Source organism: Anguilla rostrata, chromosome 4 (genome assembly GCF_018555375.3).
Source record: "Anguilla rostrata isolate EN2019 chromosome 4, ASM1855537v3, whole genome shotgun sequence".
NCBI lineage: Eukaryota > Metazoa > Chordata > Actinopteri > Anguilliformes > Anguillidae > Anguilla > Anguilla rostrata.
The window spans coordinates 60,471,985-60,484,710 of record NC_057936.1 but is presented as its reverse complement, the minus strand read 5'-3'; the positions used below and the strand labels follow the sequence as shown (position 1 = coordinate 60,484,710).

General features: G+C 45.0%; 1 protein-coding gene across 1 annotated transcript; it reads right to left on the bottom strand.

Moving 5' to 3' along the window:
• Positions 1-3,457: 3,457 nt before the first annotated feature.
• On the bottom strand, positions 3,458-9,284 carry c1ql3a (complement component 1, q subcomponent-like 3a). The gene is made up of 2 exons (XM_064333708.1): positions 8,565-9,284; positions 3,458-4,715 (listed from the first exon to the last, which is right to left on the bottom strand). Exons 1-2 carry the CDS (start codon positions 9,153-9,155, stop codon positions 4,536-4,538), a joined length of 771 nt encoding a protein of 256 aa, XP_064189778.1. The 5' UTR covers positions 9,156-9,284; the 3' UTR covers positions 3,458-4,535.
• Positions 9,285-12,726: the final 3,442 nt, after the last annotated feature.

Here is a 12,726-nt window from a genome sequence, read left to right as displayed (position 1 = left end):
TAAGGTTTGGTTCACGTCACACGGGTCATCTCCTTCATATACAGGAGTCATTTACTCTTTCACTGCTACAGTATATAAAGTCAAATGCATATTTGACCCGAGTCTGGTCAATGCGAAAGGTCTGGTGCTACAGTGCTTCTTACAGACTCTTTTCCTATGCAGTACTTCACAAGGAGCTGTTCAGCACGAACGTGGTGAATTTTTTTTAAAAATCAGCCTGTGAAGCCACACCCACAAATCGGCATGCCCCGCCCCTGTGTAGTCTGTTTTAATTGATTTTAATCATCACCGCAGAAACGAAATAGATGTTCCCCGGAAATAGATAGTTCCGTCGAAAAGACAGAGAGCCAGCAGCGGGGCAGTCACTCGTTCTCCCCAAAATCGCCGGCGCGTTTTGTCTGATTGGCCTTCAGTGAGGAGACGACAGAGCGGCCGCTCCTGCAGGCTGCAGTCCAATAAAGTGGAATGAAGGTGTGTTTCTGTGGCAACAGGAGGGGTGTTATTGGAGGGTGGGGGGAGGGGGGGGGGTTGGTGAACAGGTGGCCTCACAGAGTGAACTCTTGTGTGATGAATGGGGGCCCCACAAGAGCAATCAGAGAACAGCCTTTATTATTATTATTAGATATTATCGATAAAGATCCTCAAAATGTGTGTGCGTGTGATTTTCTCTGAGTGCGTGTGCATGCATGTGTGCGTGAGTGAAAGTGTGTGAGTGTGTGTGCGAGTGTGTGTGTGTGTGCACGAGTGTGAATACGAGTGTGTGAGCGCGTGAGAGTGTGTGTGCGAGTGTGTGTGTGTGTGCACGAGTGTGAATACGAGTGTGTGAGCGCGTGAGAGTGTGTGTGTGAGTGTGTGTGCGAGTAAGAGTGTGCGAGGGTGAGTGTGCGTGTGTGTGTGTGTGCGAGTGTGAGGGTTTCTTTTTGTCCTTGGTTTTCTTGTCTCTGTCTCAAATACACAAGGAGCCTTGAGTGTCTGGACTGTGGAGAGAGGGGAAGGGGCGGGGCTAGAAACGCCCTTCACTGGGTCACCAAACCTTGAGACCCCCCCCCCCCCCTTCCCCCCAATCCTAACCTCACCCTTCGAACAACTAACTCTTTCAACCAACCACTTATTACATTTATTTCATTTCAGGGTTTGAAATACAGTAGTATACCTCCACAACCAACCCCCCCCCCCCCCCACCTGAAAAAACCTTTGATGTCTTCATTCCTCCATTCAAAGGGGTCATTTAGAGATGATTACTAAATTGAGGAGGGGGGGGGGAGCGGGGAGAGATCACACAGTATTGATCCCACTTAAAGGTCACTGAGCAGAAGTGCTAGGCTATCAGCCTCATGGCAGCGGTGGGAAGATGGGGGGGGGGCGGGTTTCGTCTCAGACAGACGGTCGTTGTCAGCATGGTTTTGCGCTGATCGCCCCAAGTTCGCGTTGCCGCGTTATAGGCGCTAATTCATAATGCTACAAACTCCGAAGTGAAATACAACAGCATAAAGTGCAGGTGTGTCGCATACATCCGCTTCTTCTCTGTCGAGCAGGTAGTCCCCTAAAGTCCAGAACTACACAACGTTAAAACTCACAGTTAAAAGCAAGAATGTTTAAACTCGCAGTTAAAATTAGGAACGTTAAAACTCACATTTAAAAGCAAGAATGTTTAAACTCACGGTTGAAAACAGAAATATTTTAAGTCATGGCTGAAAACAGGAAGGTTTAAACTCACCTTTCATTCTCGTGATATCAGTGGAGGGGATGGTTACCCCCCTCCCCCCATCCCAACCAAAACACACACTCAATCACTGCTGAACAAGTGATAATGGGAAGAAAAGCACATTAAGAAAAGCACATTAACACAACTGGAAATGTCCTGCCAAGTCCACTGTTTAATGTCAATATGCATAAAGTAGAACCAACACATATCTAAAAAAAAAATAAGACGAAAATAAAAAAAATAGACTCGTCTGACCAATCAGATGTATCCATTTAATGGAAATTAGCGTACGTAAACAGGAGTACAGGAGAAGTGCATTCTGGGAAGACTAACGGAAATTTTTAAAAGCATATCTCCAAGTCCTCGATTATTTGCCATTTACTATACCAGCACTGGGATACTGAAGGCTGTGCCTCGCCTGGAGGACTATGGAACACGACTATTTCCACAGCCGTTTATGCTACACGGACTATTCAGCAGTTCACGCTTCTAGTAATGACTGTCATCCTCTGATTTTTCAGACGTTTGCATATTAAGGGGAGTGAAACATTTACACACACCAGCAAACTATGTACATAAATACCCAGTGTAAATGTTAATCCTTACATTACTATTATTACTATTATTATGAAAGGTACATATGCATATTAAACCCAAAGTTTCTGCATAGTGTTCTATATATGGTATTAGAGCTCTACATTGTTGCTCAGGGATGGCTGCATTACAGATTGCCAGCTCTGCAAAGCTGGAACCTAATCCCGTTTCCCTGGTTACCGGTGTAACCGGTAATCTGATTTCCCGTCCAATCAATGACCCCCAAGTTAAGGGACTGAGAATGAAATCTGAAATCTCCAAAGATTAAAGAAAATGCATTTTATACAATAACTCGGCCTCTCTTCCTAGAGGAGGCAAGAGATGAAATTACGTTCAGAGAACACAATCTACCACAGGCAAAAAAAAGGGTAAACCACTCAGAGCCCTAGATGATTTCCATTTTGTTTGGTTGTTGTTTTGTTTTCTAGTGCTGAGTTTGCAAGCTGGGATTCTCTACGTGAGCACCACTCATAATTCCCTCCCCACCCCCCCCCCAGAAAAAGTCCAAACCAAATTTGTAAAGGCTAGCTGTGATTCAGCTGCCTGAATTCCCAGGTGTGCCAAACATGTGATCAAATTTGATAAGAAAAATGCATATCCCTACACCTGCTTCACAAACTGTATCATCCACACACGGCCTGAGGAACTGTTTGTGTGTGTCCGCCCATGTCAGCATGCGTGTGCGTGTGTATGTGTCCACTCATGGGCATATGAGTTTGTGTGTGCGTAAGCGTGCGTGTGTGTTTGCTTGTGTGTTTGTGTGTGCACACACACGTGTGTATGGCCATGCTCATGTGTGTATGTCTGCGTCCGGCTTGTATGCATATGGGTTTGTGCATCTGTGCGTGCGTGTGTGTGTGTGGGTGTGTGTGTGTGTGTGAGAGTGTATGTGTGTATGGTGTGTGTGTTTAAGTGCCTGTGTGTGTGTGTGTGTCTGAGTGCATGTGCTCATATGCATATGAGTTTGTGTGTGTCTGAGTGCGTGTGTGAGTGTGCATATAGATTTGTGTGCGTGTGTGTGTGTGTGTGCACATCAAAACCCCCTAAAGGAAAAAGCAATGTAGTCTTATGTTCAGCCAATTTTACCAGGGCGATGAACCCCACTGATACAGAACTGTGGTCCTGTCAAAAGAACACCGCACTTGGGGGATGCACACACACACACACAGGAAAAACATGCTTCACGGTTGCCAGGCAACTCACAGAATGCATGTTTATTCAGCAAACAGAAGGAAATGGGGTGGAGGGCGGTATGATTTCTAAAAACAGTAAATATTATTGCACATATCGTCCCCGGTCTTGTGAAATAAAAAACAGGAGTCTTACATATCATAAATAGTCGGTTTGGCACAGCGAACATGTACTCGTGGCCAACACTATTTGTTTGATTCACATTTCTTCATTTTTTCTGTTTGTTTGTTTGCTTTTCTTTTCTTTTTCTCACATTCTCTCTCTCTCCCTTTTGCTCTCTCTCTCCCTCTCTCTCTCTCTCTCTCTCTCTCTCTCTCTCTCTGTATCGTGCACTCAGCTCCTGTTGAATGACTTTGCTGCTTTGATGAGACACTTTCAGATTTCTCTCACTCAGCAGCCCGACACACAGCATACATTGGAGCCGTCTGAGTACAGGGCTTACAGGTGTCCCCCAGGTGCACTTGGTTCCCTTTTCGTGTTGTTTGTTTTTCAATCGATTGGTGCCCCACCCCCTGCTCAATTATTCATCCTACACTGCCAAAAACATGGAGTGGGGGGATTAGGGTTCACGTTCAGATTAGGATGTGGGAAAGGGGGCGCTAGGGCAGGACCCTATATACCACAGGAAGATGGTGCCAATAAATAATTCAGTAAATTTATTATTTAATTAACCGAAAATCGATGGGAAGCGTTCAAGGAAGGGGGCCGGGACAGGACAGGTAGGGGCTGGGTGAGGGGTGTGGGGATCGGACCAGTCAGGGCCCAGGGGTCAGAGGTCAGAGGAGTGTCCTAGTCGGCGTAGATGATGAACCCGGAGAAGGTGCTGCACTTGTTGTCATTTCCTCCGGGAGGGTGAGGGGTGTGGGGATCAGAGAGGTCAGGGCCCAGGGGTCAGGCGTCAGAGGTGTGTCCTCGTCGGCGTAGATGATGAACCTGGAGAAGGTGCTGTACTTGTTGTTTCCTCTGGAAGGGTGAGAGGGTGAGGAGTGCGGGGATCGGACAGATCAGGGGTCAGGGGTCAGGGGTGAAAGGTCAGAGGTGTGTCCTAGTCGGCGTAGATGATGAAGCCGGAGAAGGTGCTGTACTTGTTGTTGTTGCCCCCGTGGGCCTTGCCCCCGTCCAGCTTGATGTAGACCTCGTCGCCGGGCTCCAGGTGCAGCACGGCGCTGTTGCTGGCGTAGTCGTAGTTCTGGTCCGCGTCCTGCGCGATGGCACTGGCTCGCACCTGAAACCCACGTAGCCGAGGAGAAGGAGAGGGGCGGAGTTAATCACTGGAAACCCCGCCCCCTCGGTCCAACTGCCTCTTCTGTTCATACCCAGCCCCTAGAGAGGTGGCTGGTCACTCAGAAACTTAGAAGTACACAGGTCAATAAGAAGAAAAGAAGAAGAAGAAGAATTCTAGATGGATAATTCAGAACAGTGACAAAAGAAAGCGTTGCTGATCTTTGAAGTGTTGTCATGGCTCAAGCCTTTGTGTTAAATCACTTATTAACATTTAACACCGATAATTCATTTAAAGTATTCCCAGTGTTAAATAGTTTAGCAGGCGATTACAAATGCCCCCTATCTGCTGGAACATAAATGTTACAGGCGTGTGTAAACATTTATGGATAGCGAGCATGCCCTGACTGTGTTTAATGAACATTCAAGTCTTTTCAGGAGTTTAAACACACATTGATTCCCGCAGTTTCTGTTATACTCATATACAAAATAAAGGTCTGAATCTGGATATTAATGCAGTGCACAGTTGTGATATTTGAAGTCAATAGTGAAATGATTATATCCTGTCTCTCATAAAATTGGGCCTAATTCAATGTTTGTAGAGCTGCATTTTCTGAATTAAACCAACATAGTAATTACACTGACACAATAATAATAATAATAATAATATTAATTGCTGTCAAAAAAAGAACTTCGGCCAGACTGGATAGGTTTGATTCTATGTATTTTTGTATAAATGATAAACATTTTGTGTCGTTAACACTTGTGCCTCTAACGGCTGCCTTACAGTAGCATATGCCGTTTCACAATGTTCCGCTTGGCAAACTTACCATTTTCATCTCGTCATTGCTTTTTTAAAAATGAATATCTTTATAACCTGCAATTTGCAGTTTTAAAAAATCAATTTTAAGAACCATACCTCGTTTCTCCAACAATAACACGACACATGAATAATAAGACAGTTGTTCAAACATCTAAATTATACTTAGTGGTTGAATTCCTAAAATGCGTCCACTGATTGATTTCAGTGTTATAATTTAATAATTTCGATGTCATAATTCACTCATTCTCATTTATGACGAGTCCATCGAAGTTCCTTACGGACCGGAAATTGCTACGTGTCATAAGGGAATTTTTATTTTTATTTTATTTATTTGTTTATTTTTACAATTTAACGCCTATGGAGCATTTCCTTCGAAACAGAGGTAACACACATAAAAAGATTAAACGAATGAACTTCCTTCGTTAAAGAAATAGCTACAAATGATTATTTAACCAATTTGTTTAGTTTACATGATGGAAATGCATAATACTTGGATCACGCATTAATCCATCTGTGAAAATAAATAAATGAATAAATAAATAAAAGGCTATGCTCAGGTCAGGACTACTAACATAAGCGCGCGCATGTTCGTCTTACCAAGCCAAGAAGATTAACTTTATTAACTTTTGTCCTGTCTTTTTCCTCTGAAAGTTTAATTGCTTTAAATATATATGCGTGGCAAATCATTTTATTAGTTCAAATAATTTGCGTATTTGTTCGTTTTACAGATAAACAGTAGGCCCGTGCATCAGAAAATAATTTTCAAAAAAAATGCGCAATTTAAATTCACGTTATACACTTGTACACCTTGTCTACATTGCACACCGTTTATAGAATTGTGCTTAGGCTACTTTTTTTACGCTATTCTGTTTGCCAGAGCATTACGAATAAATCTATTAAGATAAAAGTGCTTTTGAAAATAACGACGTTAACTTTAATGTGAGCATGAATTTTAACAATCTGAACAAACGTGATCCTCTCTTTTGATGCGTGGCATAACGCTTCCGATGGAGTAGCTTACAGTAGCTTAGACCAAACTTAGACAAACGAGTACTGGCCTGTTGTATTCATTGATTTGTACATTTAAAGTATTGCATTGTTATCTTCCCACATACGCGTACGCATACGACTTTAGGCAACGACCAGTGCTGATCCTAAGTCACCAGGGTCGCAATCGATAGCAATAGTCATTCCGACAATCTTACAACATAACGCTAGATGCCATATTGAGTGCCAGAGGGAACTTCAGAATGCAATGTTATTAGGAAGCAAATGGGTTCGGGATACAGTTTTAGATTTAGCGTAAGGTATACGGCCAGTAAAACTCATGCAAAACGATAAGCAGTGGGTCAGCCAGGGTACAGTTGAGATGTGCGCGTTTTCAGAACACTGCGGGAGATTGGATAGTGACTGTCTCACTTGTCGTGCCGGATTCGTGGGGATTCATTTCGAACGACGAATTAAAATAACTTGAATTAATCTAAAATAGCGCTTAGCTGGAAAAAAAAGGTAGGCTATTGTCTTAAATGACAGTCTTTTTTAAAACCCACCCTTAGGCTTTAATAGCCAATTTTCTTATGTTATTAAATTGTTAGAGCAACCGTGTCTTTTGTAATGTTCCGATAAGAGGGCGGTCTGCTCTTAACAAAACGAAACAAGGCCATACACGGCCGTCGATAATCCAATTTGGACGCAACGGGGCAGGTCGTGACCACATTGTTAAAATAATCTTATAATGAACTGTATCTTGCATGAATTAAACGCTAAATCAAGCAGCCAAGTCTCGGACTACTCAGACAACTGGTCACCTGAGGGTTTGCCAAAATACCGTGGCCCGTCTGTTCCAGTTGCTGCGTTCATATCCAATGACAATCCTGGACATAGTAACCAGTAAACATGTGATGAATCGCTATTGTGAATATATTTTTCGTAAGGGAAATATTTCAAATTTAAGTTTAACATGTTCACGTCATATTTATGAATAATTTATTATCTCCTCCGGGTCAATAAGAACCAGTCGCACTTATTCATGTAATTAGTGATATTACTAGCAATAGTAGTAATACCAATACTGTTTAATGCTGCATAATTATGATTATGTGCTTCAGTTATTACCGGAAAATTGTAAATTATTCCTCGCTTATTTATTCATGTATTTATTTATTTGCAGGCAACAGTTTTTTCTTTTAGGGACTCAGAGTAATAAACTGCTATTAAAATTATACCATCAAAGTAGAGCGACCAGGGTGACAAAGGGCAACTGTGTCTTCATTGGGCGACCAAAATAACCCACTGGAAGGCCATTGAACCACTGCTTTAGGCCATTGTACAAGCTGAAATAAAATTATGTTCACTTTAACGGAGTTTTTACAGATGAACCCGTTAACACGGTGATTATTAGTAGCCTGCGTAATTAAAAATATGACATATTTACAACATATATTATGTTGAACATTCTTAAACACTGCCCCTTAAAAAAAACATTTAAAATTAAGAGAAAGAAAGAACAAATAACAAGGATTACCAATAAAATAACTCGCGACACTGTTCAGCGCGTTATCTGTACCTACCACGTGCCAGCGCGTATCGCTGACTCCGAGATGCCGGGAAAACGTTCGATCATTCGTCCGTCCACAGCCACCAGTATACGGTATGTATACGTGTGGACCCGGCGTGGAGAATGCACGACAATTCAGTCTACCGTGTGCCTACATTTCACTGACTAGCTGTGTCTGAGAATAGCCTACTGATATATTAAGTGGAGCCAACAAACCACCTCCTTTTCTGTATTCCCAATTCATTTTACCTAAACCCATCGTCCACGCCCTCCTCAAACGGTCGCCTTATTAAAAAGGAATGAATCTTTGTATTGCCAATAGCTTCGTACAACCTGGATGCTTGAAATAACAATTCGAGAAGACTACTGTAAATCAGGAATTGCGTTTTTCCCCGCTTTATCCACACAGGACACACAGGAAAGTACGTCGGTGTTGTAAGCGCACTGCAACTTTTTCCCCCCACCTTTCTCACCTGGTTGTTTTTACAAAGGTCAGCCCACATGCTGGTGCCGTCCCCTCCACGCATCAGGACGTGGTACGTGAAGTAGTAAATCCCGGGAATGGAGCATGTGAATTTCCCCGTCGTTGGGTCGTAGTGATTGCCCAGGTTTGTGACCACATCGTCGAATTTCAAAAGCTCATAGCCCTCGTGCTGCTTTTTAAGTCCGGCGTAGAACGCGATTTTTGGCACGGTGCTGTAGGTAGCTGCGCTGATTGCACCCGCTGCGGCATTGGGTCCTGGCGGCCCAGGTAATCCAGGTCGCCCGGGCTCTCCTTTCTCCCCAGGCGGACCCGCAGGACCGGGCGGCCCTGGCTCACCCGCAGGACCCCTCGGGCCAGCCTTCCCGGGACGCCCGGGTTCCCCTTTCGGACCCTGAATGAAAGTCGGTAAAGACTGGATGAGGCTGCTATCCCGCACGGTGTCCGCCGTGGCGGTGCTGGTGGGCGATTTAGTCCCGTATGGATCGCACACCATCCGGCAGGTGCCGAGCATCTCGTAGTGCGCGGCGGTCCCAGCAGAGTTTACCAAAACCGGTATCAGAACCACCAGCACCAACACCATGATGACTCCGACCACCCCTGCCGCAATCAGCCGCTTCCTGCCGACAAGTCTCGTCAGCGCAGGACGGTCCTCTTGTCTGCTTTTGGGCGAAATTTTGCTGGTTGATGGAACACCTTTAACCAGAAAAAAAAACCACCGCCTGTATCTATTTTTGGTTCTCAGGTAATGTTAATTAACTTTCCGGGCCAAGCCCTTCACTTTTCTCCTCCTCTTTCTCTTCACTTTTTTAATGCTGATCCGTGCTTTATTGAAGTCTCACAAATCTAAAACTTCAGCCTTTTTTTCCACAGGCGTCTCACGCTGTGGTCACAGAGGCACGAGGGCACTTTAAAAAAAGTCTGTCTTCAGCATCTCACAGTCTGCGCCTCAAAGCCCCTGGATATCCACGTGTGGTCAAGCGACACAAAACCGCGGTCCCGCGGCGGGGAATGAGAAATCGGTTTCCTTTATCCTCCTGTCCACTGGCGGCGTTTTTAAACCCAGCAGTGGTTCAGCGGGATTTAACGTCCACTTTTTTCCTGTTGTGTGCCGAAACGAGATCAGACATCAGGAGGGGGGATGACGGAGAGAGGCGCGTCAATTCCACCAGCCGCTGGTTGTAGACGTCTTTAAAATGCGGGGACTGGAGCGCGCCTGTGCACGAGTTGTGAATTGTGTGCATGGCACTAGATGGAGCGAGAGTAAGGGGGGGGGGGCAGTAGGGGGAAGGGGTGGAGGGATTGATCCACCTTCTTATAGAGGATGGAATTGAGCAAACCCGCTGTCACTTCTAAGGCTGTTTTTACATGTCTCCTGGCTCACTGCTCAGCGAAGAGTGGAACCCCAACCCCCCCCCCCCCCAAATAAATAAATAAAATAAACTGGGCATTTGAACTAGCTGCACCCAAAAAAAAACAAAAAGAAAACGGCTGTGTTCTTTGGGACACCCCGTGATTTCTCATCTTAGCCTCGCAATCATTTGGCGAGAAATAGCACTTCGTGATGTAGTTAATACGGGATTGCCAACTGTTGCAAAACAAATAAAATAATGATAATAATAATAACAAAAATTAAATAAATAAAATAAGTTGTGACTTGTTTAATATATCGACACTATTACAAAAGACATTAAGCCAATTCCACTGATATTTCTGGTAAAATGTGGGTTTACTTAACGTATGTACTCCGCTCTGAACCAGCACGAAGCGAAAACTGCATTGAAACGAGTTGACTAATTTAATCCCAGGCGCTGCACGAGCCTTGAAATCGTATTTGGATATACAATAGAGGCTAGAGCGATCATGAAAATGGCATTTCTGCCAATTAATGCATTTATTTGAGACAAGAGATTTACGGCCGCGATAAATAAATACAAGAAACCATGAATACTGAAGCGAATGACTTCAGCGATCAATCAATCAAAGAGCCCCATATCACGTACGTTCGAAGCGTCATCCGTTAAACAAGCCACAGGGTTGTTTTGGCTTGGACTTCACACATTCAGTTTTGCATTGCTCTGAAATGGAACAGGTGTGTGTGTGTGTCTGTCTCTGTGTGTGTTTTTGGGGGATGCACTGTTTGCTTGCGTCAGTACAGCGTGTTGTGCTTGCCCTGGGGTGTATATCCCGCAACAGTTGCGTCTCCTCTGACTCTGACTGTCGCGCTTTGTCGCCCCGCGCGCTATCAAGCACGGCTGCTCGAATCCCGTTGTTATCCGTCACAGGCAAGCCCGCGTGGAGACGGAAGACGCCAGCGGCGACAGCGGTTCCCCCTGCGCTAACGGTGCCCCCTCCCCCCAAAAGCACCGCGGCTTCCGATAGGCGTCTGCCTTTATGAGTCCTTGATCACGCCCGTCTGTTCCTCGCCTGTCTTCTCTGTTACGATCTGAATCAACATGACTCTGGTCAAGGGCTTCTTTTCCGTCTAGGCATTTCCTCGTGCGCCAGGGGTTACAATGTACCGGTGATATGTATTCTTTTCTTAACGGTTTTCCATGCTTCTGTACATGATGATGATGATGATGATAATAATAATAATAATAATACTAATGGACTGCATTTATATAGCGCTTTTATCCAAAGCGCTTTACAATTGATGCCTCTCATTCGCCAGAGCAGTTAGGGGTTAGGTGTCTTGCTCAGATACTAATACTACTACTACTACTACTAATAAAATAATAATAATAATAATAATAGGACCATGCAGTAAAACAGAAAAAAGCACTTTAGAGATTGATAAAAACAGAGATAAAATAAGAAAACACGTACGCACGAACACACATACTGTACAACACAGGTGACAAACTGCAGTCCTGGAGGGCCACGGTGTCTGCTGGTTTTTGGCGTGTTCTCGGCGCAAGTGTTCCTGGAAGTCATTGATCGTCCGAGGCATTCACACGCCCTGTTTCCGAGGCCCCCGATTGAAAGGAAAGCACAGAACCCTGCAGACACTGCGGCCCCCCTTGGGATTCAGTCTGACACCCCTTCTGTACAAAGCATGTACAGCAGTGAACAGGGGATGATGGAGGATACAAAAAAAATGGAGGGCAGTGCACGACGAGAGACCAGGAGGATCGTGGGAGGAACCGCCACGGCTCAGAACGCGAACCCAAACACAGCAACACCGTCTTCCGGAGCGACGTCAAAATTCCCCCCCGGAGGAGAAAGGAGAGCCCGGGCGTCCTGGCTTACCTGGGCCGCCAGGACCCAATGCCGCAGCGGGTGCAATCAGCGCAGCTACCTACAGCACCGTGCCCAAAATCGCGGCGTTCTACGGCGAACTTAAAAAGCAGCACAAGGGCCATAGCTCACCGTTTCAATAAATCGTCCCCTCCGCTGTCAGTCCTTCCAGATGGCTGTTCTCGAATCACAGCTGACACTTCTATTCATTTGTTAAATTTTGCTGACGCTCTTATCCACAGGGGCCTGCGGCGGCCATATTGGCCTATATGTTATGCATATGCTCATATCTACCGTCCACCTCTGTGAGTAAAAATAACGTATGTTCTCCTAACAGTCGACAATATGTTGCACATTAGCAATCGGCCACTGTGCTGTCCTCTCCGATGTAATGGCTCTTATCTTGTACAGTAACCAAATAAACACCGTAGCTTGGTGACCCCCTTGCCAAATAAGGCCACCAGGACTCACAGACTTCATGCAAACATCATCACTGTGGCCTGAGGCGGCCCTGCCAAATCAGGCCCCCTTAAGCGCCAGGGAGCGTGCTCTGTGGCTCCCTAAACCTCATAAATCAAAGCGGTGAAAATCAATTGGAGCCAATGCGTCCTTGAAACTGCGAGCCTCAGACAACAAGAAGATAGAACACAAACAAATACAATGGGAAAACAAAAAAAGAGATTCAAAGCAAAGCAAAACTTATGGTAATTCATTCAGAGGGGGGCAGGATAGCCCTTCTCGTGTACCGGTTGTATTTGAATGAAGGAAAGTTTGAACACATCGATCGTTTTTAAAGGCCAAAGATTAATTGTGTTCAGTGTCTCGGACACGTTACCTGATGGGCGTGTCAGAATTTGGCCTCAGCTTTCAGCCTACAAGAGGGACGGGACAGGATAGGGACGGGACGGGATCAG

Excerpts from the sequence above, each read along its gene's own strand:
- c1ql3a (XM_064333708.1), bottom strand. The coding sequence starts at position 9,155 with ATGGTGTTGGTGCTGGTGGTTCTGATACCGGTTTTGGTAAACTCTGCT. Across the intron at positions 4,716-8,564 it reads ACCTTTGTAAAAACAACCAG|GTGCGAGCCAGTGCCATCGC; the intron begins GTGAGAAAGGTG and ends CGTGGGTTTCAG.